This window comes from Rhincodon typus, chromosome 14 (genome assembly GCF_021869965.1).
Source record: "Rhincodon typus isolate 14 chromosome 14, sRhiTyp1.1, whole genome shotgun sequence".
Taxonomy (NCBI): Eukaryota; Metazoa; Chordata; class Chondrichthyes; order Orectolobiformes; family Rhincodontidae; genus Rhincodon; species Rhincodon typus.
Window position 1 is genome coordinate 27,271,599 of NC_063345.1, and position 26,747 is coordinate 27,298,345.

At 41.2% G+C, this 26,747-nt stretch overlaps 1 protein-coding gene across 1 annotated transcript in view; it reads right to left on the reverse strand.

The window, feature by feature from the left end:
* Nucleotides 1–1,870: 1,870 nt before the first annotated feature.
* sh2d1aa (SH2 domain containing 1A duplicate a) overlaps nucleotides 1,871–26,747 on the reverse strand; it is a 47,776-nt gene continuing 22,899 nt past the window's right edge. Inside the window, exons 2-4 of the mRNA XM_020527335.2 lie at nucleotides 16,493–16,556; nucleotides 6,187–6,304; nucleotides 1,871–5,759 (exon numbers count right to left, since the gene is read on the reverse strand). Of these exons, the coding sequence (XP_020382924.1) occupies nucleotides 5,713–5,759; nucleotides 6,187–6,304; nucleotides 16,493–16,556 (229 nt within the window). The 3' untranslated portion in view covers nucleotides 1,871–5,712. The remainder of the gene's footprint in view (nucleotides 5,760–6,186; nucleotides 6,305–16,492; nucleotides 16,557–26,747) is intronic.

Here is a 26,747-nt window from a genome sequence, read left to right on the forward strand (position 1 = left end):
GTTAACAATTGGAATGAAGTCACAAAATTCCATTGATTCTGTGGTGTGCCATAAGACCATAAGATATAGGAGAATTAGGCCATTCAGCCCATCAAGTCTGCTCGTCATTCAATCATGGCTGATATGTTTTTCAACTTCATTCACCCGTTTCTTACTGTAGCCCTTGATCCCCTTACTAATCAAGAACCTATTCATCTCTGTCTCAAATAAACTCAATGATTTGGCCGTCAACCACCCACTACATGAAGAAATTCCTCCTCATCTCTATTCTAAAGATTCATCCTTCACACTGAGGCTGTGCCCTCCTGTCCTATTCTCTCCTACCAGTGGAAACATATTCTCCAGGTCCACTCTATCCAAGCCTATCAGTATTCTGTAAGTTTCCATGAGATATCTCCTCATCCTTCTCAACTCCATTGAGTACAGATCCAGAGTCCTCAACCCCTCTTCATATGGCAATCCCTTGATCCTCAAGATCATTCTTGTAAACCGCCCCTGAAGCCTGTCCAAAGCCTGTCCTTCCTTAGAAACTGTTCACAACATTCTAAATGGTGTCTGACCAAAGCCTTATACAGCCTCAGCAGTACCTCTTGCTCTTATATTCTAGCCCTCTTGAAATGAATGCTAACATTGCATTTTCCTAATTTCCAACTGAACCTGCATGTTAGATAACAAGGTGTAAAGCTGGATGAACACAGCAGGCCAAGCAACATTAGAGGAGCAGGAAGGCTGACGTTTTGGGTCTAGACCCTTCTTCAGAAATGGGGGAGGGGAAGGAGGTTCTGAAATAAATAGGGAGAGAGGGGGAGGTGGATAGAAGATGGATAGAGGAGAGGATAGGTGGAGAGGAGACAGGCAGGTTAAAGAGGCGGGGATGGAGCCAGTAAAGGTGAGTGTAGGTGGGGAGTTAGGGAGGAGCTAGGTCAGTCCAGGGAGGATGGACAGGTCAAGGGGGCGGGATGAGGTTAATAGGTAGGAGATGGGAGTGGGGCTTAGGGTGGGAGGAGGGGATTGGTGGTAGGAAGGACAGGTTAGGGAGGCGGGGACGAGCTGGGCTGGTTTTGGGATGCGGTAGGGGAAGGGGACATTTTGAAGCTTGTGAAGTCCTCCTGCAGTGCCACAACGATGCCACCCAAAGGTTGCAGGAACAGCAACTCATATTCCGCTTGGGAACCCTGCAGCCCAATGGTATCAATGTGGATTTCACAAGCTTCAAAATCTCCCCTCCCCCAACTGCATCCCAAAACCAGCCCAGCTTGTCCCTGCCTCCCTAACCTGTCCTTCCTCCCACCTATCCCCTCCTCCCACGTCAAGCCCCACCCCCATCTTCTACCTACTAACCTCATCCCGCCCCTTTGACCTGTCCGTCCTCCCTGGACTGACCTATCTCCTCCCTAACTCCCCACCTACACTCACCTTTACTGGCTCCATCCCCGCCTCTTTGACCTCTGTCTCCTCTCCACGTATCCTCTCCTCTATCCATCTTCTATCCGCCTTCCCCTCTCTCCCTATTTATTTCAGAACCCCCTTCCCCTCCCCCATTTCTGAAGAAGGGTCTAGCCCGAAACGTCAGCCTTCCTGCTCCTATGATGCTGCTTGGCCTGCTGTGTTCATCCAGGTCTACACTTTGTTATCTCTGAACCTGCATGTTAATCTTTTTTAATGTTATCTTAATGCAGTCAGTAAACTATTTAAAAATGGGAAACTATTTCATTGAAGTACAGCACAAAGGAATTATATGCAAATATATTAGCCAGTGTGATACCAGAATTGATTAAGCCCCTCTGTGCTGAATCGCTGATGTTCACAATTAGAAACATCAGACAAATGTAGAATGGAGTAGAGTTGAAAAATGATGCAGTAACACAAATTATCAAATATAATTTTATTTATATTTTACATTAAAAAAACCTGCAAAATTCTTTTTAGAAATTCTTCAGTTTTATGATATAAAAACAAAAGATAATGCATATCCATTGTCATTTACATTTTTGGTCATTTTGATGACAAAAGTGACAGGAGTGAACTGCAGGCCATTACTTAAGAAACAAGTTAGTCTAACGATGAAGACAATGCTCAGGGACAGGAATGTGCCATACAGACCATGAAGCGTCTGGTTAGATTCATGGTTATTCTTGAATTAGTAGTTTTGAACCACAACAGCAGTTTGCCCATCACAGCTGGTCTTAACTTGTCATGTTAGAGAGTGGAAGGAATAAAATAAGCTACACTTATCATCATCATTATCCAGTTACAGTTACTGCTAAGTGGATCTGTGGAGAATTAAAGACCAAAACAAAAGCAAAATATTTTGGATGCTCAAGATCAGAAATAAGAACAGAAAGAGCTGCAGACACCTAGCAGACTTGTCTTTGGAGAGAGAAACAGTGTTAATGTATCAAGTTCAATACGACTCTTCCTCAGATTTGAAGACCAAGGCAGGAAATTGATGAGCTTTGTACTCTAAAGGCAGGGAGGAGCAAGTGGAACAGAACAGAAGATCATGGAAGGATAGAAGATGAGGGAGTTTAGAGGCACAAGTGTCACAGAGGAAAAGCCAATGGGAGTGGGTTTGGTTGTCAAGATGAGATAGGTCCAAAGTGTTACTAGTAGATGTTGACACTTGAACATAGATTAGCTACGCTGAAAGCAAAACCAAGCAAACCAGCTATTTCATGGAAGGCAGGGAAAATAAAATGCAGGACGGAGTTCATGATGTGAAGTTGTGGAACTTTCTGTCGAGTCCTGACGGCTGTGAAGAGCCTAAATGGAAAGTGAGGAGTGTTCCAACATCTGAAAAACTGCAGCAGGCCTACGATGGAAATGTGAGCATGAGAGCAAGGTGGTGTATCAAAATGGTGTGACTGGAAGGTTGGAGCCATGTTTGCATACTGAGCAGAGGTGTTCAGCAAAACAATCACTCAGTCTATATTTGGTCTCCCAATAAGATATTTCATTATGAGCAGTGAGTACAGCAGAACAGACTGAAAAAAGTACAAGTAAATTGCTGGTTCACCTTGAATGAATGTTTGGGACCTTGGACAATGAGGAGGAGGGTGGAGGTAAAAGGGCATGTGTTACTTCTCCTGTGATCACATGGGCAGGTACCATGTGGATCGGTTGGAGGCATATAAGTTGTTGGGTGGCAGTGGAGTGTACCAGGATCTTATAGACAGAATGGACCTTGCTGAATGCTGAAGCAGAAGGAAGGGGAAAATGTGCCTGGTGGTGACATCGTGCTGGATATGGCAGAAAAAGCAAAGGACGATCCTTTATTAGGGTAAAAAGTGAGCTCAAGGGTAAGAGGAAGGCATGGAGGAAGCACTGCATTTAAAAGATCGAAAAGATATGACAGAAGTGGAGAAATTGGGAGAATGAAATAGAGTCTTTAAAGGAAACCAGGTCTGAGAAAGTGTAGTCAAGGTAACTTGTCAGAATTGGTGGGTTTGTATTGAACATTAGTAGACGGCCTTTTCCTGAAGTTTTTGTTATTTGTAGGATATGGGTTACAAGATGCATTGCTGACACAGTAATCAATATAGCAGTAAAAGAGTTGTGAGAGGGTTCTGACTTGAACTATAACAAAGAATGTTTAACAAGGAATGTTTAATAAACTCTACAAAAAGACTATCTTAATTAGATATCCATGCCCACTTCATTTATTTGGAGGGAATGAGTCAAGTTAAAAAAGAGATTGATCAATGAGATAACAGTTGGTGTTGGATGGCTACTGTTAGCGACTTCATTCGAGACAGAAGTGGAGAGTCCTCCATCAGTCCCAGTGGGGAACTGAGATATAGAAGGATTGGACACCCATACTGAAGAGGAGGCAATTTGGGCCAGCAAACTAGCAATTGTTGCAATGTTATTAGAAAAATAGAAGAATCAAAAATGTAGATGAGACTAGACAAGTTGAGAAAACATACAATCAACATAGAAAGCAATAAGCTCAGAGAGACAGAAACAGACTGAATCTATAGGTCTATCAGGGCAGACCTGTTTGTAAATTTGGGAAGGTAGAAGAAGACCGTGTAGAGTTGGAGTATTATAAGGTGGGAAAATTTAGAGGGAAAATCTCCAGACGAGATGAGATCAGTGACAGATCTGGAAACAGAAACAGAGTTGGGCTGTGCAGAACAGTGGTGATCAAAGTAGGTCAATGGCCTGCAGGACAATCATGTCAAAGATGTCCACAAGAAAAGAACAAGGTACTGTATGTATAATACACAATGTCACTGCATCAAGGCATAAGTAGCAAAACCGTGAAATACAAATATAAAATGATTAGAATGTAGAAATCAAAAGGCAACTTCTGCTTTTTAATTTTCCACTTCCCATGTTTTTAAAAATTACCAGTTTAGAAACTTTCTGAGTAAAAATTGAACAGCTCCAGATGAAAATTGTTAAAACAAAACAAGTTGGTAAATCTTCAAACACCTAATCAAATAATTTGATTAATTCATTGCATCGAGTTACATAGCATAGTTTTCATACCTTGGATGGAGCAGAAAATATGAGAAAAGAAAGGATGAAGGGAACACGATTATTGCTTGACATTGGCTCAATCAATTAACAAAAACATGTAATGTATCTTATGTTTCATAGAAACAACTTTAGAAAAGATTCAGTAGCAATCCATTTCAGTAGATAACAAGAACATTTTTTCCTAATCATATGTTCATATCTCAAGCCTGTCTTTCACTTCAATCCACTTGCCATATCTTTTTCTTTTAATATTATGCACAACTTTCCCAATTGGCTCTTGGGCATGAAATAACTTCATCTGATTACTAACAGGTCTTAACCAAATTCAGGGAGAAATCATTTAGGAAATGAGACTGATATTGATGTATTATTACTGCTTATAATTAAGTGTTGATGTGGCATCCATGTACAAAACATTATGTGACTATATAATAATCTTCTAACTGCTAATTAAGAGCCAGAATGTCATGCTGTGATGTTACTGTTGTTGAGCTGAGCAAGGCTTGTTCAGCTATCTGTATTTTTGCATACATTACACATCCACATACAGTTGTTATTGAAAGAAATTGGTTTGTCACTAGTTTCAAGCAAAATATTGGCCTCGAGCTTCTACAGAGGCGTTCAATCTCCTGCTATAACCTCTGAGGGAGAGCATGAAAACCCAAGGGACCAATTTCTCAAAGCAATGAGAATACAGGACATCTCCTGTACAAACCAGGCTCTCTATATTTACAATGAAAATCTGTTTTCATTTTTTTCTCACTGACGTGCTATTATTAATAACCAACAGTAATGCAGCCTCAACAAAAAGTCTTTTTAAAGTAAATCACTCAAGTGGTAAAGAAATAAACTTTTTTTGGCTTCTTTTTCCAGTTGAATGTCAGTAGTACTTTTAGATAGATATGGAAGTTGCTGAGATCCATTCTCTAACAAATTTGGAAAAAAAAATAAATACATGAAATATTAAGAGCCTTCTGCTTCATCAAGAACTTGAGTACTGAAATATGCCAGAACTTTTGATTCAAGCACACATCAAGAACAGTAATTGCTAGTTAAGCATCTGGTACTCTAGAAAAAAAACACAATATTTAGAATATTGAGAGTGTCAGACCATCAAAGAATCAAAGAAGACATATTCAGGTTGACTGTGGCAGACCATTTCAATAGAAAGTATTTATAGTAAGTTCGATCCAACATCACTTCAGAAATTAGAGAAAGAACATGTTATCATTCAGCTGGTTGCATCATGAGATAATCTTCTTCCATTTCAATACCTGTAAAACAAATAAAAATTTGATGTTATAATCATGACTTCAGCTGGTAAAATTGTTGGTGAATTCAACGCATTAAATCCTGGAGAAATTGACATATCAGCTGTACAATTGTTTAACGGGCTAAAGACAGAAGTCACACGACACCAGGTTATAGTACAACAGGTTTATTTGAAATCACAAACTTTCAGAGTGTAGCCCCTTCATCAGGTGGACTAAAGTTAGTGATTTCTTTGTACTAACTATGCAGATCATAAGACTTGCTTTATAATTTTGGAGTTTCTTGTTTTTAAAAAAAGAGATTCAATAATATTTTCAATGTGATGAACAAGTCAATTTAACAAAAATATGATTAAAGGGAAATTTTTTTTAAAATAAAGCATCATTTCAGAACATTCAGTTCAGATAAATGTAAAGAAAGTTTAAATACCTTTCTGCTTGTACACAGGGTACAGTAAAGGTATTGCTAGGCCTTGGTTTTCCTTCTGGTACGCAGCAATTAAGTTCTTCACTTTACGAAACAACCTCTTATGTACTCCAGGTGCAGTCTGTGTAAATATATTAAAACAAAAGAATATTCATGAAGAGGATAAGGCCAAAATAAACATATTCCTGCTGCTTTAGTCAGACAAGGGCCACCCGCTAATTTCTCACCTTAACTGCTCTGCCCCAAAATTTGCCAATTATAAGGGTTGCATTTCAAGTTAGTGCTGCCAGCTGGCAATCATGGAGTTCAGAAAATCCCTAACATGCTGCTGACCATGCTGATCTGTTTGTTCAAGTGGCCATATACATACTTTCCCTTTAACATACTTGCACCCTCATCTATTAACATATTTCACAGCCCTATTATAAGTTAAGTGCAGTATGACTGTCCTCTTATTCCTTGCTTCCCAGTTTCAAAACGTGTGTTGCTAATATTTGAATCCGGTTAATACAAAAAACATTATTAATGACCTGCATCACTTTTCCCACTCTCCAAACTGTAATTATCGCAAACATATTTTACTCCTCTAGTTTAACCACACTGCACTCATATTATATCCTCGAGAGATGCCATGACAATTTCTTTCTGCTAATGATTATCACATTTTCATGTCAAGGAATTTAGTTCAAAGAGAAGCCTGTCACCCATGGCATTAAATTATAGAAATGAAAAGAAAAACTGCAAATTCAGGAAATACAAAATAAGGACGGGAAGCACTGGAAGGCACAGCAAGTCGATCCGGCACATGTAAGGAAAAAGGATTAGTTAATATTTCGAAAGATCAGGGAAATAGCTGACAATGCCACTTTGTAACAGAGTCCAAGAAAAGGAGGGAAAGAAAAGTTATGCAACCTGGGAAAACCAAAATAATGAATAAAGGATATAATTAAAGACGAAACAGAAATACATGAAGATACTTCCAAGTGTACATATAGGTTGATGGCTAAAACAAACAGGCAATGAATTGGGTTTAGTAGCCTGTGAGCAGATTATTTTGCAAAGATGGAAAGAAATGACAAAGACTGCACGAGTCGTACTGAAGTGAAGGTTATGCCTGAAATATCAACTTGTTATGTCTCTCCACAGATGGTGTGCCTGATTTGCTGATTGCTTCCAACATGTTCTGCTTTTGTTTCCTTAACCACACATGTCCCTGCCTCATCTTGACCCATGAATACTAACCAAATTGCAATGCATATTCCCTGTAACTTGAAAAAAGCAGCTAGCATTGAAAAGAAAGCATCCAATGAATAATGCACTACAGACAAAAATGCTTCAATTCTATAACTGGATTCAATCCATGGTGAAGGACTATGGTTTATTATGTACAGTCCCACTGAAGTGAAAGGAGTAGCAGAAATGACATAATAAATAAAAAAAAGGCAATATTTATGCCAACCTAATACTGCAACAGTAGAAGGAAGAAGAAATATAGAATTCCACAATTTCAAGGCCCTAAATGATAATGAATTTGAATGAGGAACATAGTGATGGGATTGGATTTTAAAACAGTGAGAATACAGAGAATATGAAAAGTTGAGCAGCAATTTTTGAATTTAAATGTCAGAAGAAAGTAACACTGAGAACTCAGAGAAGTAATGTGCAAATGATCAGACTGCTTTAAAAGTAGATTACATAGAATGATGGTCATTACAAGTGGAAGCAAATTCATGTAATGGACGCAGTTAGAATTCTAACAACATTCTGCATATGTGCATCAAGGGTTTTCTAAAGCTAAATGATCCATTCATAGGGCTTAGATCAATTTCTTTGTGCATTATGTTAAGCTTGTATAGAAGCTTGGCAAATCCACTTTTGGAGTAGTATGCACTTTTCAGATCCACCTATTGTAACGAGGTTATGAAGGCAGGGAACTGCGAAAAGGATTTGCAAGGATGATACTGGAACTTGAGTGGTTATAAGTGTCTGGAAAGATTGAATGACCTTTTGTGCTTTTGTCTAGAAAAGGGCTACAGTAATATAGAAATTTGGGGTTGTACATATGCAAATCTTTAACATTGTCTCAAGAAGCTGTGGAAGCTTTTTATAAAGCAGCTAGAATCCTTGGCTTTATCACTGAAGGTAAAGAGGGCAAAAACAGTGAAGTTAGGCTAAACCTTTCTAAGAATGCTGATTAGATCTTGGCTGGAATATTGTGCTCAATTCTGGTCACTACACTGGTGTGCTGATAAACTGCTAGAACAGTACAAGACAACTGGGACTGTGAGCATCCAGGTAAACTCAGTGCTCCAGTGAGCACTCCAACAGCAAGCAAACAGCAAGTCTGGTCCAGTCCATGAGCTGGGCGCATGTCCCTGAGCATGCTGTGTCCTTGCTTCAGCACTAAAATGATTGTTCCTGATACAGCCCAAGGTGTAGGAATGAAGTGCAGAAGCCTACATTAAATGGATTGGAAATGTGCCATGAGGGTTTTAGAGGCCAGCACATACGAGATGCCGATATTGGGTATTGTGGCCAGTGCCCAATGAGTGTGCTCTCGGGTGGTGCCTAGTGTCCAAGATGGAAGGTCTTTGGAGCAAGTGGTGAGAAGAAGTCGCTGAGTATCTGCTCTGATTTCCATGTTGAGATTTCTCAACATCTAGCTTGTTTGGTGCACTTGGTAAGATTGCAACTGAACATTAATGAAGTGTGTTGGGCCATTAACAAGGTACTTAACAAGTTATAAACTTCCTTAATTGGCAATTCGCTGCTGCCTCGTGAGAAACCCTCCTCGCCCACTTGTCAAAAACGTAGAAGATGGACTAAGGTACTCCCAATGTTGAGTTAGGCTTCACTAGACTTCTCAAGTAATTCTTCCACAAAACTTACCAAGGCCCAAATTACTCAGACCCCTGAAAGATTCTGCCCAGCATTTCCCGTGGCAAAATGATCAATAACAAAGGACACAGATTTAAGATAAGTGGCAAAAAAAAACCAAAGACAAGGTGAGAAACATAATTTTTTAATGCTGAAAGATGATACGACCAGGAAACTAACTCACCACAAGGATGGAGGAAGCAGATTCAGAAGTGACTTCCAAGGGGATTTTCAATAAACACATAATTTTAATCAAGGCAAATGGAAAAATTACTGAATAACTCTTACAAGGACATCATGACACAGTAGGTGGGATTCTGTCAGGCTGACAAGGGTCTTACCCACTGGTCAGAAAATCAGCAGGGAATTCCCATCAGTTCTTTGGGAGAGGATCAATGAAATCATGTTCCATTCTTGCACTTAAGTGCCTATTGTCAGGCCATCCTCAAGACTGAGGATCCTGGTGCCAAACGACCACACTCTCCAAGAGCTACCAGCTGCTCTTCATGCTCCAAGGGCCAGTGGGATTAGTGGCAGCTTGTGGCAATGCATCCATCCAAAATCCAGAATCATTGTGCGAACTGTGACCAAAGGTCAGTGAGAGTGGGGTGCAGATCACAGGAGGTGCATCAGTTGTAAAGACAGAGGGTAACTTTCAGTGGCAAGCCCCTCACTAGGTCTTCATGAGGAAGTCCTGTCAACCCTCACTACCACCAGACTTTTACTGTGATTGAGGTGTCTGGCAGTGGAGGTTGCGCCCACTGACAACTGATCGCCAATCAGAGGCTGGAAGGTATTCGTCACCTCCAGTGACAGTTGACAGCTATGGACCCTCCACAGGTCCAGGTTGATAAAGGGACACCAGGCCAAAGGTGAGCGAAGTTGTGAAGGAGGGATGGAACTCACAGCATGGTGAGGTTTCAGAGTCAGGGTGAGGGCAGTGATTTACATAGGAACCCCACTCCTGCTCCGATCCAGCATACAGTGCCTGGTTACGAGGGATCCAATACCACAGAAGGATAATGGAAAACTTGAAAGAGTTTACTGGGCTGCCTTTTGAGGGATCACAGTATGTCACTTAGTCTCTTAACCATCACTAAATTCCAGTGATCTCTAGATAATGGATGACAAGTGGCTTCTTCATGAGCCTAAGTGATGGAGACTGATGCTGTCATGAACACTGTGTCAGCTCCTTCCATCCTCTGACTTTATCAGGGGAGCCTGGTGCAAGACTCCCAAGATTCCTGCCACAATGAGCTGCATTAAAATCAGCTTGATGAGTGAAATCACCCTTTCTCTACTTTGAAGGGACAAGAAATGGAGGAACACTGAGTTCATAGAGCTTTGTAGAGGTGGTGATATTGAGACAGCAATAACCAAAAACCTGGAGGAACCATGGGAGACAGACAAAGAACACTGAAATAGTCAAGTCAGGAAGCAACAAAAGTATGGACAAGAGTTTCAATAGCAGTTCACACTGACAGGAGGAAGAGACAAGATGTTGTGGGGAACTGGTTATGTGTGACAGAACTTTGGACAAGTGGAGTTTTTGACTAGTGGAGGGTGGACGTGACATGAAGATTGCATCGTAATGAGAAAGAAGAAAGACTTACATTCACTTGGTCCCTTTCCTCATAATGTCAATGCTTCACAACCAACAGGGTGAGTTTGAGTTATCAATTGGAATGTAGGTAAATATAAGAGCAACTTATGCACAACAAAGGTCCCACAATAATAATGAGGTAAAGATCCAATTAATCTTTTTTTGATGGTATTGCTTAGGGATAAAAGTGAACCAGAATCACAGGAGAACCCAGTTGTTCTTTGATTCATACCATGGGATCTTTCACATCCCCTGTGCATTCAGATAGGGCCTCCATTTAATTTCTGTTCTAAAGGTGACATCTCCAAAAGGGCAGCTCTTTCTTTCAGCCTAGACTGCATGTCTAAGTTTTGAACTAAGACTTGAACCAACAAGTAGTAAAGTAAGGCAAGTAGTCAATTTACAGGAGAGTACAGCATGAATGAGGCAAGAGACAGGCAAATATTATTGCAGAACTAATTAGCTGTAATTGTGGATAAGGTGTGGGGTCTGGAGCTCAGTTAAAGGTACAACAATTATGAACTTGTTAGTTCCACCAGAGACATTGACAAGGAAAAAGTTGAAATCAGAGACTAAGGAGCAGTGGTCAGGGGTTGTTGGAGGTCAAAGCATATGATTTTGGTTTTCCTGATATTGAGGTAGAGAATGTTATGCCTTAACCTAATAGTTTGTAACAGAATAATCAGTGTGAAAGCTCAAAGGAAGTCAAGGGATCAAAAAAAAAGGATGGGTTAGGGGTTGCCAATGTACATGTGCCTGCAGAACGTGTAAGCAAGGAACAGAAGGGAGTCAAGATCACTTCCTTGGGTGAGTTGAAAGTTGAAAGTTGAAAGCTGGAAAGCAATGGCATTGTTGGACACGCATGGTTGCTTCAGAATGAAACCATGTGAAGGCACTTGCACTGAGCTAGCAATAATAAAGTCATAATCTCCATTTACATAACTTTTCAACTGGTGCAACCAACTGTGCATGTAACGGCAGACATAGAAATTAAAATATTTAATTACATGTCTAATAAGAGATTACTTAACTGCTGATTCCAATCATTTTTCTAACAATGTAATTAGATGGCATTGTGATGACAAAAGAGAAAATATTTGTCATCAACAGTTACTGGCTTGAATTTAAACAAGTCCCAACTGTTAGCAGCACAAACTCATGTTGCCATTCTCAGACAGCATAAATCTCCATGACAACTTCACTTATGAAAGGCAGCAGTAAGGAAACCCACTTCAGAATTATTCCAGGAATTTTGGTTGTCTGTTCTCAGTCTTTATACACAGGCTTAACATTTTGTCATTTGGCTTCAACCACTCATCAAGGTTATCTTTCATGCATATTAAAAGCAATTATACAGATGGTGAAATTTTGAAACAACAACTGAAAATGGTGGTTAACCTCCATGGGAGGAACCAACAGTTGATATTTCAAGTGTTTACCCTTCATCTGAACTGTAAAATAAGAGACCTATTAGTAGAACAGAAAAATTGGAACACTAAGCAAACATACAGAGGAAACAGCAGTGGAATGACACAACAGCTCACCTCAGTCACTTCAATAAAAACAGTAAAATAAATGGAGGATATTAAAGAAAGGCTCTGTGACCAGCCAAGGAAATTACAGGTTGAACGAAAACAGGAAAGATGGAATTGAAATTAAATCAAGGATGAAATGAAAACAGGCTTGGTACAGAAGATGCTGGCAAACTGCAGCGGCTCCTCCCAATGGGGACAGAATATGTCTGCATTAGCAAAAACATTCCATGCTCCAACAAACCAGAGTTAGGAAATGTTCCCAAATTTCTCGCTTCACTCTACAGATAACAATTTTGAATTAATAACTCCACAGCACTTTGGGGAGATGGTGGCATAATGATAATGTCACTGGGTTAATAATCCAGAACACCAGGCTTATATCCTTGGGGCAAGGGTTCAAGTCCCATAGCAGATGGCAAAATGTGAATTTAATAAAAAATTATGGAACAAAATGTAAACCTAATGGTGACAGTGTAGCCAGTATGTATTGTTGTAAAAACACATCTGGTTCACTAATGTTCTTTAGAGAAGGAAATATGCCTTCCTTATCTGGTCTGGTCTACATGTGACTCCAGACTAACACTATCATGGTTACCTTTTAACTACCCTCTGGATAACTATGAGTGGGTAATAAGTGCTGGCCTCACTGGATCTGAACTATATATGTACTCTACGGTTTCAATCAACATTCTTTCTATGTTGGAATGGTCAGGTTTTCATAAAGTACCAGAACTAACCTAACCAGCATTTGTACAAATTCATCATTATGTCTAAATACATGCAATTAGAAAGCTTAAATTGCAGTTAATTTCTTTGTGGTTTTATCCACCCCACTCCCACTTTCAGGGATGTGTTTGGAAGCTGATTGGATTTAGGCTACAGGTCAACTGCTGGGCCAAAGGAAATGAGAATAAACAGATGTTTGATGACTATTATTCACATCATCGTTAGCCACGGGTGAGATCCCAGTAGACTGGAGGGTAGCGAATGTTGTGCCCTTATTCAAGAAGGGCTACAAAGAAAAACCTGTAAATTATGGACCAGTAAGCTTAACATCTGTGGTAGGTAAGTTACTTGAGGAGATTCATAGGGATTAGATATAGATGCATTTAGAAGGACAGGGTTGATTAGGCGTAGTCAGCATGGCTTCGTGCGTGGGAAATCATGCCTCACAAATTTATTAGAATTCTTTGATGAAGTGACCAAGAAGGTTAATGAGGGCAGAGCAGTAGATGTAGTCTATATGGATTTCAGTAAGGCCTTTGGTAAGATTCCACATGGTAGGCTGCTCTGGAAGGTTAGATCGCATGAAATCCAGTGAGAATTGACAAATTGGATACACAATTGGCTTGATGGTAGGAAGCAGAAGGTAATAGTGGAAGGATGCTTGTCGGACTGGAGGGCTGTGACTAGTGGTGTGTCTCAGGAGTCGGTGCTGGGCCCATTGCTGTTTGTTATCTGTGTCAATGATTTGGATGAGAATGTACAAGGCGTGATTAGTAAGTTTGCGGATGACACTAACATAGGCGGTATCATGGACAGTAAGGAAGGTTATCAGAAATTGCAGCAGGATCTTGATCAGCTGGGGAAGTGGGCCGAGAAATGGCAAATTGAGTTTAATATAGGTAAGTGTGAGGTATTGCATTTTGGAAACTTAAATCAAGGTCGGAGTCTCATGGTCAATGGTAGGGCCTTAAGGAGTGTAGTAGAACAGAGGGACCTTAGAGTTCAGGCGCACAGTTCTCTGAAAATGGAGTCCCAGGTTGACAGGGCAGTGAAGAAGGCTTTTGGCATAATGGCCTTCATCAATCAGGGCATTGAATATAGAAGTTGGAAAGTTATGATGCAGTTGTACAGGACGCTAGTGAGGTCGCACTTGGAGTATGGTGATCAGTTTTGGTCACCTTGCTGTAAGAAGGATGTTATTAAACTGGAAAGAGTACAGAAGAAATTTACAAGGATGTTGCCAGGACTCAAGGGACTGAGTTATCGGGTGAGGTTGGATAACCCTAGGACTTTTGTCTTTAGAGTGTAGGAGACTGAGGGGCGATTTTATAGAAGTGTATAAGATCATGACAGGCATGGATAGGGTGAATGCACTCAGTCTTTTTCCCAGAGTTGGGGATCGAGGACTATAGGGCATCAGTTTAAGGTATGAGGGGAAAGAACACTTGGGAACCTGACGGACAACTTTTTTACACAGAGGATGGTACACATATGGAGTGAGCTGCCAGAGGAAGTGGTTGAGACGGGTACATTAGCAACATCTGAAAGGCATTTGGATGAATACATGGATAGGAAAGGTTTAGAAGGATATTGGACAAGTGAAGGGAAATGGGGTTAGCATGGATGAACATTTTGGTCGGCACGGACCAGTTTGGGCTGAAGGGCCTGACTCCGTGCTGTAGGGCACTATGACTCTATGACTCTCTGACCAGCATGGACATGATGATCTGAAGGCACCTGAATCCACCAACATGTCCTTTGAGTGACTGATCCAGTTTAAATCCATACAGAAAGTTCAAACAACCCCTACATACCATTCTGTGCACATAAGTAAATTCAATTCATTATCTGAAACTGGTGTAAACTGGCAAATTTAGAATGTTTTATTATGATGGCATTTAGCGTTATCTTCCACTTTAATGATCAATATGCAGTGTCAATTGCAGCAGCACTAAAAAAAGGGCAGAATTTTAGGAGCAAGCGCAGACTGGAAGCGAAGGCAGCAGCCAGCCAACAGTCCCGATAGAAGCCTGCTCTCCACTCTTAATGTGCTGCACATGAGCTAAATTGTGGAACACTGGGCTTCCAACTTGGAGCAGTGCCAGAGCTGGGTAATGGGTGTTGCCGGGACTGGAAGCAATCCCAAGAAGAAGGCACAATGGAAGCCTGAACCTGGGCAACAAAGGGGCATTCAGTAGAAAATGTTCATCCACCTTAGGGGGTGGGGTGTGGGTGGTTTGGAGAGGTGAGTTTTAAAGTCCATGCAGAGGGGAAGGAAGTGGAGGAAGGTCTATCACCTGGGGTGTGGAAAGGGTCCCAACACAAAACATCGACTTTCCTGCTTCTCTGATGCTGCCTGACCTGCTGTGTTCCTCCAGCTCCACACTGTATCAACACTCTCTTATGTCCATCTGGTCATGCCAAAAGTGTTATGGCATATGTAGGCTAACATTGGGTTTTTAATAAGCTCAGTCGTCCTTTAATGGCAGAGCTGATGGACTAATGGTTTTGGCACTAGACTATTAATCCGGAGACCCCAGTTCAAATCCAGCCATGACAGATAGCAGAACTTAAGCTAATTAAAAAGAAGTTAGGAGTCTAATAATGACTGTGTACACATGGCAACTGTCAGGGTAAAAGCCCATCTGATTTGCTTACATGCTTGAGGTGAGGAATCCCTGCTGGGCAATTAGGGATAAAGAATAAATGCTGGGCTAGCCAGCAACACCCATGTCCTGCGAGTAACTAATTATTTGTTTAAATAGGGTTGGAAAGCTGTTGCTTTTGGCACCCATCTTCTCTCCAAATAATGGCGTGAACTCTGGGGTGGGTAGGAAGGTAGTGAGCTGAGCATTCGCCCTTTTTTTTGTACCTCTACCCACAAAAAACACATCTGGCATGGACACAAAGAATTCCAATCCTTGAAACAAGACTTGTTTCAATTTCTGATAACTGTAGATGCCACAAATCAGAAAGGAGCATTCAAGTGTGTGTAATTTTCTTTTTATTTAAGCTATCAGGTAATATAACAAATTATTTAGATAAAGAAAAGGGTTAAAATTTTGAATTGCCTTGTCAAGACCTAAAGCTGTGCCATGATATAATGTCTGCATTATGTTGGTTGTATTCGTAGTTCCATGAAATGTCACATTATCAACTCCAATAAAAAGTTCACTGGTAAAGCACAATGTGTCAACATGAAAAAATAACAGAAAGCCACAAATTTGAACTCCAGGAATACCAAAATTTTAGGTTTCCTTCTTAGACAGTTACTTGACAAAATCACTGTCAGAAGTGACCCTGTGCCCCCATAATCAGGGAGACACACCTGACATAACAGAAGATGGCATAACCTTATCCCTACATCCACACAACATATGATCCAGTCTATTCCACCCCTCTGGCCCAGTTCTTCTTTGCTTTTCCTGTCAAGTGAGTCCGCGACCACCTTGCGTCGAAAGCCGCCATATGCAAAGCGTAAAGGGGATAAGCAGCATTGGAAAGACAATGTAAACAACATTTAAATAAACATGTTTAAGGTTATTTAAAGATTAACATTTTCACTTACCTCAACAGTCCATGAATCAGTAGGAGTCTTAAAAACACGATATGTGTAAACTAATCCAGAGTACCTGTCAATTAAAATGCAACCAATTTAGACTTGGAGCAAAACATCTATGGAATATTAAACTTGGTGTGATTGAGAGATGGGGTGGGTGTACATTTTACTGTAGTTGTACACCTTGCTTTTCTCTACTTCCTTCCCCCAAACCTGCCATGTTCCTTAAAACTGCAAAAGATCTAAAACCTCTCCTTTTGCTAGTCTGTGAAGCGAGGGGTTGAAGGCCTTGATGCAGAAGGCTGAGGAGGGGGAAACGCCGTCACTCAATCTGGCACTCAAAGCCACCAGCAAACATACTGAAACTACGGAAAAGTTAGAAAGCAGGATAGAGGCAGAACCTGCACATGATCAAGTCAGGTGGCATAAACAGGCAGTAGCCAAGGCAGGGACAAAGATCAGATGGATGCCAACTCCCTGGAAGCTGAGGTATGACACAGAGAACTCGTGCAAGGGATTTTAATGCAGTAATGAATAGAAACAAATTGATAGGCATGCACATAAAATTATTTGACAATTTGGCATATCTGCCAGAATGTCTGTTGATACTATCACATATTATGGAGGAATTGGTTCCTAATTAGCACAGAGCTTTGTGCTGAACCCAGAGCATATCCTGCACCAGATGGAAGTGGTGGGCATCCTCTGAGAATACATGTGGGTCCGATCATAAAACTGTTTCTGATAGACAATATCTCAGCTTCCATGGCACCACAGGGTGAAGTGACCTAATTTTGATTGCTGATGTGGAAGATCAGGCTGACATTATGAAATATAAGCTTGTGGGCTTGCAGTCCCCACTGGTGCCATCATGACCGTGGATACTGTGCTCAAAAGGAGATTTTAGGGTCTCACTACAGTCCAGCAAATTGTGCTCCAACAGATTACTTGGATACCTAAGGTACAGACCCTGCTCTAAGTTGTATAGTGCTAAATAGTGAGGATCTTGGGTTGCATTCGGGAGAATCAGAATCGAATAATGAGCTCAGCGACAGGCACTCTGAAATGTGAGATAACACAGTGTGGAGCTGGAGGAACACAGCAGGTCAGGCAGCATCAGAGGAGCAGGAAAGTCAACGTTTTGGGTTTACACCCTTCATCAGGACTCTGACTCCAGCATCTGCAGTTCTTTCTATCTCCATTTCAGAAGTGTGAATTTGTCAGCTGCTTCCCATTTCTTCTTCCCCCTCTTCCACCTGACAATGTTGCCAAATCCATGGTGGCAAGGCTTAAACCTGAATGAGGGTCAGTTCATGTAGGAAGCAGCTGATTCCAATACATTGGGACATCACCTCGTGTACTACACACAATCAGTAATGCGCAGCACCAAGGGGAAACTTGCAGGAAATGAGCAGGTAATAAATGCCCCTCTCATGGTATAACATTGCTCCGTCACCTCCCAAAATGCACTGAAGAATGATAAACTGCAGAATGTTTACTATGTTTCTTCTTCCAGCCCAGAAAGATCCATTGGCAAACATTTCAGGGCTACAGTAAATGTCATGTCCAGTTGCTCTCAACTAGTTCCAAGATTTGGCACAGATCTGTGGACTGAGATCCCTTCCTCATGTCACAGCAAGCAGCTTGTTTTATTCTTTGCTGCCTCCCTTCTGCCATAGCCCAGGGAGAACTGCGAGCAATGCTCCTAGAAGCAGGTGGTGTACTGAGAGCTCTTGAAATAGCAACCACTACCTTTCTCATAGCAACACCTCCCTGCAGACTTAGCAACTGAAAGAACCCCTCCAAATACCCAACTCTTCCACAAACCCAAACCTAACCAATGCTAAATGATAAGCAACCAGCCCACAGGCTAGTTCACTTTTAAATTGAAAACTGAAAGAACTGCGGATGCTGTAATTCAGGAACAAAAACAGGAGTTGCTGGAAAAACTTAGCAGGTCTGGCAGTATCTCATATCATACAGTCCTTACAGTGCGGAAACAGGCCCTTTGGCCCAACAAGTCCACACCGCCTCACAGATGCTGCCAGGCCTGCTGAGATTTTCCAGCAAATTCTGTTTTTGTTCAATTATAAATTCTTTATTATAAATAGTGCTGGTGTTGAAGTTGGTGGGGTTGGGGAAAGGACACCCTCTGCTATTGCTGCTCAACTCGTGGTCAGCCATGTGTGCTTAAAAAAAGTAACTGAGATCAAAACAGGCAAATTGGCATTAAGCCAGCATGAGACTTTGACTCATATGACAATCTGACAAAACTTCCGACATGCATTTGGCACTAGCATCCTCACCAAGTTGGCATTCTTCATGAGTTGTGTGAGCTGTGGGCAGAAACAATGCAGTTATCAGATTTTTCTTTTTAATTAAAGCAGTACTTGGCACTACTGGCACAACGCACGAGATCATTTTGTAGCTTGAGACTTTTTGGCATATAAACATGGTCACCCATAGAATATATGCACACTGAATAAACTATTCCAATATATTTATCTCTTGTGCTCATGCTTTCACAGCCATGTGGATACACAACACAATCAGTGCTTTAAATATACAGGATTTCTAAGGTGTACACTATGGTTATAGTGGTAGGGGACTAACAAAGCAGAGGTTGTGAGTTTGCATCCCATCATTGCATGTTTTGAAGCTAAATTCAGTAAATCTGGCAATTTGTGGCGTGACACCAAATTCAGCGAACATAAAACTCCAACAAGGAGAGATGGGGAGGGAAATTGGGTGAAATCCTCCCAGTGGTGGCCAATGGAGGACTATGGAAGGCAGATGAATCGCCCATGCAGGAGGGTCAAACAGCAGTCGAAGGGAAGCGGGGGGAGCGGAAGCCCCACTGACAATGTGTGCGCTGTTCAGGTGAACAAAAAGAGAGAGATGGTACCACAAGATAGAGGGGTGCTACTCATTCTGTAACAGGTAGTCAGCTTCCACCACCCAGAACTATCATGTTGCTCCATCTGTAGGGAGAGCACATCCACTTGACAGCATTTGCTGGTGGATGAAAACTACATTCTCATTTTTGGATCGCCCTGAATATTCATTTTGTGGAACTCTGACTGTGCTCATTCCTCCTGAAGGTGATGAGCTGCAGACATAGCTAGAGTCATGTGGACGTCCTGCAAATTCCACTGCCGTAGGACATAGGTGAAACAATGGTCGGAATTGACTGTCTGCTAATTCCAGTGGGTAGCGGTCAGTCCCAAGAGGAACCTCTGGAGAAAAGAGACAACAACACATCAGGCTACTGGAAAAGTGACAGGCACAGAACCATGAGTAACCTTCACCAACTAAATTCACCTCCTGTGCTCCAGAAAAATATCATGCTTTCACAGTTGGTCTGAAAAGCCAGTGATTTGTACAATCAAATAAAATTACCACCCAATAAATTAGCTCGGCATAAGCAATGAATAAAAGGTTAAAAATCTGTTGAGCTAATTAAAAACTAACCTTATGTTGTAACTCCATAAGATACAATTCCCATCAGAGAAATATCTGTAAACTTATCATAAGTGACAGTGAAGCCTGATCCGTAGTTCCCTTTATTCACTTGTCCCACTTTCAATGAAATTCCATTCACAAATTTTACTTGATACAGCCAGTCACTAAGAAAAAACAATACAGTACAGGAGCAGGCCCATCGGCCCGCTGAGCCTGCGCCAACACATTTAGCCCTTCCATAGAAATAGAGAAACATAGAAGACAGGAGCAGGAGAAGGCCATTCGGCCCTTCAAGCCTGGTCCGCCATTCTTCACCATCATGGCTGATTGTCCAACTCAATAGCCTAATCCTGCTTTCTCCCTATAACCTTTGTTCACATTCATTCCAAGTGCTACATCTAACCACCTCTTGAATACATTCAATGCTTTGGCACCAACTACTTTCTGTGGTAATGAATTCCACAGGCTCACCACTCTCTGGGTGAAGAAATGTTTCCTCATGTCCGTTCTAAATTGTCTACCCCGAATCCTCATACTGTGACCCCTGGTTCAGGACACACCCACCAACAGGAACATCCTCCCCGCATCTACCCTGTCCAGCCCTGTTAGAATTTTATAAGTCTCTATCGGATCCCCCCTCATTAGCCTGAACTCTAGCAAAAACAATCCCAACCTAGTCAATCTCACCTCCTATGTCAGAGCTGCCATCTCCGGAATCAGCCTGGTAAACCTTCGCTGCAGTCCCTCAAGAGCAAGAGCATCCTTCTTCAGAAAAGGAGACCAAAACTGCACACAATATTCCAGGTGTGGTCTCACCAAGGCCCTGTACAACTGCAACAACACATCCCTGCTCCTGTACTCAAAACCTCTCACAATGAAGGCCAACATACCATTGGCCTTCTTTACCGCCTGCTGCACCTGCATGCTTACCCTCAGCGACTAGTGCACAAGGACACCCAGGTCCCGCTGCACAGTCCCCTCTCCCAATTTACAGCCATTCAGGTAGTAATCTGCCTTCTTATTTTTGCTTCCGAAGTGAATAACCTCACATTTATCCAAATTATACTGCATCTGCCATTGATTTGCCTTTCACCCAACCTGTCGAGATCATGCTGAAGGATCTCTGCATCCTCGTCACAGTTCACCCTCCCACCCAACTTGGTATCATCTGCAAACTTGGAGATGCTACATTTTGTTCCCTCATCCAAATCATTAATATATATTGTGAATGGCTGGAGTCCCAGCACCAAGGCCTGTGGCACCCCACTAGTTACTGCCTGCCAATTTGAAAAGGACCACATGGAAACAGTCTTCACTTGCAGGATCCGTATCCCTCTATTCTCTTCCTGTTCGTGTATTTGTCCAGGTGCTTCTTGAATGCTGCTATTGTGTCTGCTTCCACTGCCTCCTCTGGGAGCGCATTCTAGGCACTCATCATCCTTTGTGTGAAAAACGTGCCTTGCATATCTCTTTTAATCTTCCCCTACCTCCCGCACCTTGAATCTGTGTTCCCTAGTAATTAACCCTTCCAACCTGGGAAAAAGCCTCATACTTTCCACTCTATCCATAACATTCACAATCTTATAAACTTCTATCAGGTTGCCCCTCAACCTCCTGCAGTCCTGTGAAAAACAAGCCCAGTGTATCCAACCTTTCTTCATAGCTAAAATCCCCCATACCAGGGAACATCCTGGTAAACTTTCTCTATACTGTCTCCAAAGCATCCGCACCCTTCTGGTAGTGTTGTGACCAGAACTGTACGCAATATTCCAAGTGTGGCCTAACTAAAGTTCTATAAAGCTGCAGCATAACTTGTTTATCCCTATACTCAATGCACCTTCCAATGAGGAAAAGCATGCCATAGGCCTGTTCTCCTGCCTTTTCCCACTACTTTATGCTTTTCCAAGAAATTGATACTTTTGCCTTAAGCTCTACATTTCTATTATTCCCGGTACAGTTGTATTTCTCTTTAAGTCATCTCAGTACCGGCACCTGCCCTCCCCTTGCACAGCCCTTCCCAATTTCATTCAGTCTTGCCACCTCTCACTTCCTACTCTCATTAACTGCATTCCTTGTAACCTGTTCTGTTATTTCTTCAACACATTATGATTACAGTCTCTGCACCCACTCACTCCTTTCAGTTTTGACATTAGGGTTGTTTGCACCCACTCAATCTTTTCTGCTGTTTCTATAGTTTGAGGGGGAAGGAAACATTATTAAAAAGAATAAAGCTCCTCGAAATATTGGAAAAGATTGAAAACTAAATTCTTCAAATACTGTAGGGAACTGCCATAGAAAACACAGAAAGGTTTAATCTTTGCATTATTCATAATAAAGTGTTCTTCATTTATGATTTTACTGGATGCAGTGGACTGAAGCAATCTATCATGTAAGTTTTATCTAGTCCATTTGCAAAACACAAAATCATCTGAAGTGCCCCAGTCCATTAAGGTGTTCAAAAACTACAGAAATCCATTGATGCTGATTGTTATAATGGGACAAACCTTGATTGTTGATTTTCAGACTGGAGGCCTGTGACCAGGGATATTTCATGGGGATTGGTACGAGGTCCACTTTTGTTTGTCATTTATATAAATGATTTAGATGAGAATATGGAAGGCATGGTTAGTAAGTTCAAGGATGACACCAAGATTGGTGGTAAAATAGACAGTGAAGAAGGTGATCTAGGATTACAAAGAGAGCTCGATCAACTGAGTCAATGGGCTGAGGAGTGCCAGATGGAGTTTAATTTGGATAAATGCAAGGTATTGCATTTTGGTAAAACAAACAAGGGCAGGACTTATACAATTAAAAATAGGGAATTAGGTAATGTTGTAGAACAGACAGACCTAGGGGTTCAGGTACATAATTCTGTTAAGTTGGCATCACATATAGATAGTGTGGTTAAGAAGGCATTTAGCACACTTGCCTTCATTGCTCAGACCTTTGAGTATAGGAGTTGGGGCATTATGTTGAGGTTGTACAGGACATTGGTGAGTACTGTATCCAGTTCTGGTTGCCCTGTTTTAGGAAAGATATTATCAAGCTGGAGATGGTTCAGTAGAGATTTACCATGATGTTGGAGAGAATGGAGGGTTTGAGTTATAAGGAGAGGCTGGATAGACTGGGACTTTTTTATGGAGCCAAGTAGGTTGAGGGGTGACCTTATTGAGATTTATAAAAGCATGAGGGGTACAGATAAGGTGAATGACAAATGTCTTTTCCCTAGGGTGGGGGATTTCGAAACCAGAGGGCATATTTTTACGGTGAGAGGAGAAAGATTTAAAAAGAACTTGAGGGAAAATTTTCTTACATAGAGAGTGATTCATGTGTGGAATGAACTTCCAATGGAAGTGGTGGATGCGGATATAGTTACGTTTAATAAGTACGTGAATAGGAAATGTTTGGGGGGATATGGACCAAGCACAAGCTAGTTTAGTTTGGGATTATGAACAGAATGGACTGGTTGAACCCGAAGGGTCCATTTCCTTGCTGTATGATGCTATGATTCTATGACTTGACAAAAGTCTTCCCTTCTTTCTCCACTTTCCCAAGCTAGAGATTAGGAAAAGGATTTATGGGGAAGAAACCATCTTTGTACAACTGCTTAACAGAATTTAAGCAGTAATCTTGAGATCAGCCCAACTGTAAAACATGTCTACGGCTCTAGTCAGCCAATAACTACGAATACAACCCATCTGCTGTGTGATCTCAAAATTGTGTACCATCTGCACAAAAGTAAATTCCATTTACAAGTTATTTGAAAACATTCTGAGCACTTGTGCAATTCTAATTAATATCTTTGGCTGAAAATAGAATCACAAACAGAACATTTGAAGAGCACGCACAAAGTATTAGAATACTGCCGAAGCACTATCTAATTAATTTCTGATATTGCTGTGTAAAAGTTTGCTTTGCTCAGAATAAACTGAATGACGTAGACATTTGATGAGTTAACTGCAGACAAATTAAAGTTGGCCAAGCGTTTGCTCAAAAATTATAGAACCAGCTTTGAAATAGATTTGAAGATAAATGACAGAATCACTGAATTGTTAGAGTGCAGGAGGAGGCCATTCAGCCCATCATGTCTGAACTAGCTATCTCAGCTTTTTAACTTAGTGCCAAACTGTTGGGCCTTTTCCCCAGAACCTTGCATGCTGTTTCTATTCAAATAATTATCCAATGTCCTCCTAAATGCCTCAGTGCGAATCCTGCCATGGCAGATGGTGGAATTTGAATTCAATAAAGTATCTGGAATTAAGAATCTAATGATGATCGTGAATCCATTGTCAATTGTCAGAAAACCCCATCTGGTTCACTATGCCTTTTAGGGAAGGAAACTTCAATCCTTACCTGGTCTGGGCCTACATGTGACTCTAGACCCACAGCAATGTGGTTGATTCTTAACTGCCCTCTGGGCAATTAGGGATGGGTAATAAATGCTGCCTGGTCAGCAACATCCCCATCGCGTGAATGATTACAAAAAAGTTGAACCTGTCCCCACCACATTTCCAGGCAGTACATTTGAAACCCTAACCACTCATTGTGTGAACAAGTTTTTTATTTCTCATTTGCTTCTTTTTCAAAACAATTTAAAACTCTGCTTTCTAGTTCTCAAACTATTTATGAGTGGGAATAGTTTCTCCCTATCTACTCTCTGCAGACCCCTCATGATTTTCAAAACTTCTAAACTTAAAAGAAACTTACATCTCCCCTCAGCCTTCTCCTCTCCAAGGAAAACAGTTTCAATTTCTCCGATCTTTTCTCAAAACTGAAGTATCTCATCCGTGGAACCTTCTCATAAAACTCTTCTGCACCCTCACCAGTGTGTTCTCAACTTTCTGACAACATGGCACTCAGCACTGTACACAATACTCCATTTGAAGTCTGATCAGTGCCGTACATAAGTTCATCATAACCTCCCTGTTCATCTAATCTATTTATGAAGCCAGGAATACTGCATTATTTTGTATTACACTTTAATTTATATCATCATTCCATATGCTTTGTGCCAAAATGCAACACCTCACATTTCTCCACAATGAGCTCCATCTGCTCTCTCAACACACTTCACCAACCTGTCAATGCACTTTTGAAGTTTCACACTGTCATCCTCGCAGATTACAAATCTCACAAGTTTTGCATTATCCACGTTCTTTGAAATTGACCACTGCAGTCAAGGATCCAGATCATCAATATATATCAGGAAAAGCAAGGGTCCCAACCCTCTGTTGTAACTGCTCTATCTTGTGTCCTTGAAGTCTGCACTCCACTAGATGATTATTTTTAATCTGAATTGATCAATGTCAATTTCTATTGTCACCCTAAACCTTATGATACAGTGATCATTGTTTCCTAAATGTTTCCCCAGTTTTATTTGATCTGCTTGACACACCTCGTTCCCAAGAACCAAGTCACACAGTACTTGTTTTCTTGTTGGGCTGGACACATGCTGGTTGACAAAATATTCCTGAACACAACCTAGGAACACCTTCCCCTCGCTTCCTCTTACACTACTGATATTTCAATAAATATATAGATAATTAAAGATCCCTGTTTATAACTACTTGATGATGTTTATATCTTTCTATAATTTCCTTGCCGATTTCTTCCTCAACTTCCTTCCCATTAGCTGGTGGTCTTGATATCACACAAGTAAGGTAATTCAAGTATTGCAATGCTCTCCAAAACCAAAAATGCAACTGTTCTTTTGTTCCTTTCCCATCTTTTCTGAGCATCTCACATAAACATGCTTTTTCTTCAAATTCATTCATAGATTGTGGGCATTGCTGGCTGGGTCAGTTTCAGTGCCCATCCCTCGTTGCCCTTGAGAAGGTGGTGGTGAGCTTTCTTCTGGAAATACTGCAGTTCATTTGGTGTAGGTGCACCTACAATGCCATCAGGGAGGGAGTTCCAGTATTGTGACCCGGCTATACTAATGATACATTTCCAAGTCAGGATAATGAGTGGCTTGGAGGGGAACTTGTAGACCGTGGTGTTCCCATGTTTTGCTCTCCTGGTGGTGTTGGCTGTGGACTTGGAATGTGCGTTCTAAGGAGCTTTGGTATATTTCCACAATGCTTCTTTTAAATGGCACACACTGCTACTGCTGAGCATCAGTGGTGGAGGGAGTGAATGTTTGTTGATATAGTGCCAATCAAGTGGACTACTTTGTCCTGGACTGTGTTAAATTTCTTGAGTGTTGTTGGAGCTGCACTCATCTAGACATTATTCCATCACACTCCGGCTTGTGCCTTGGTGGACAGGCTCTGGGGAGTCAGAAGGTGTGTTACTTGCTACAGGATTCCTAGCCTCTGACCTGCTCTTGTAATCACATTACTTATATAGCTGATCAGTGGCACTTTTATAAGTAAAAGATCGAAGGGTCACACCACTGATGAGGATATACTAAAAAAACCTAAGATGTTGTTAAATCTTTAATCAGTACATGTAAATCCCTGAATTCCTTTGACAGTCCTGAGAGAACTAAAGGTTTTATCATTGTAAAGAAGGAATGACATTTTAGGTCAGACAATGCATGCTCGACGTGAGGCCTTGTTAAGATTCTGTTTGTGTTTCGGTTTGGAGTCAGACTAATTTTATTTCTAAAGTTGGAGTTTACAAAATGCCACATTGACTGACTGTCTATAAATTGTGTGCTTTTGAACAAAATAGAATGTATCTGCAAATACAAATCCACCCCATCGATTCACTTGTGTGTGTATGCCTGTGTCTGTGAGATTGAGTGTGTGTGGGGGTGAGCCTGTGTCTGTATATGTGTGTGTGTGTGTGTGTGTGTGTG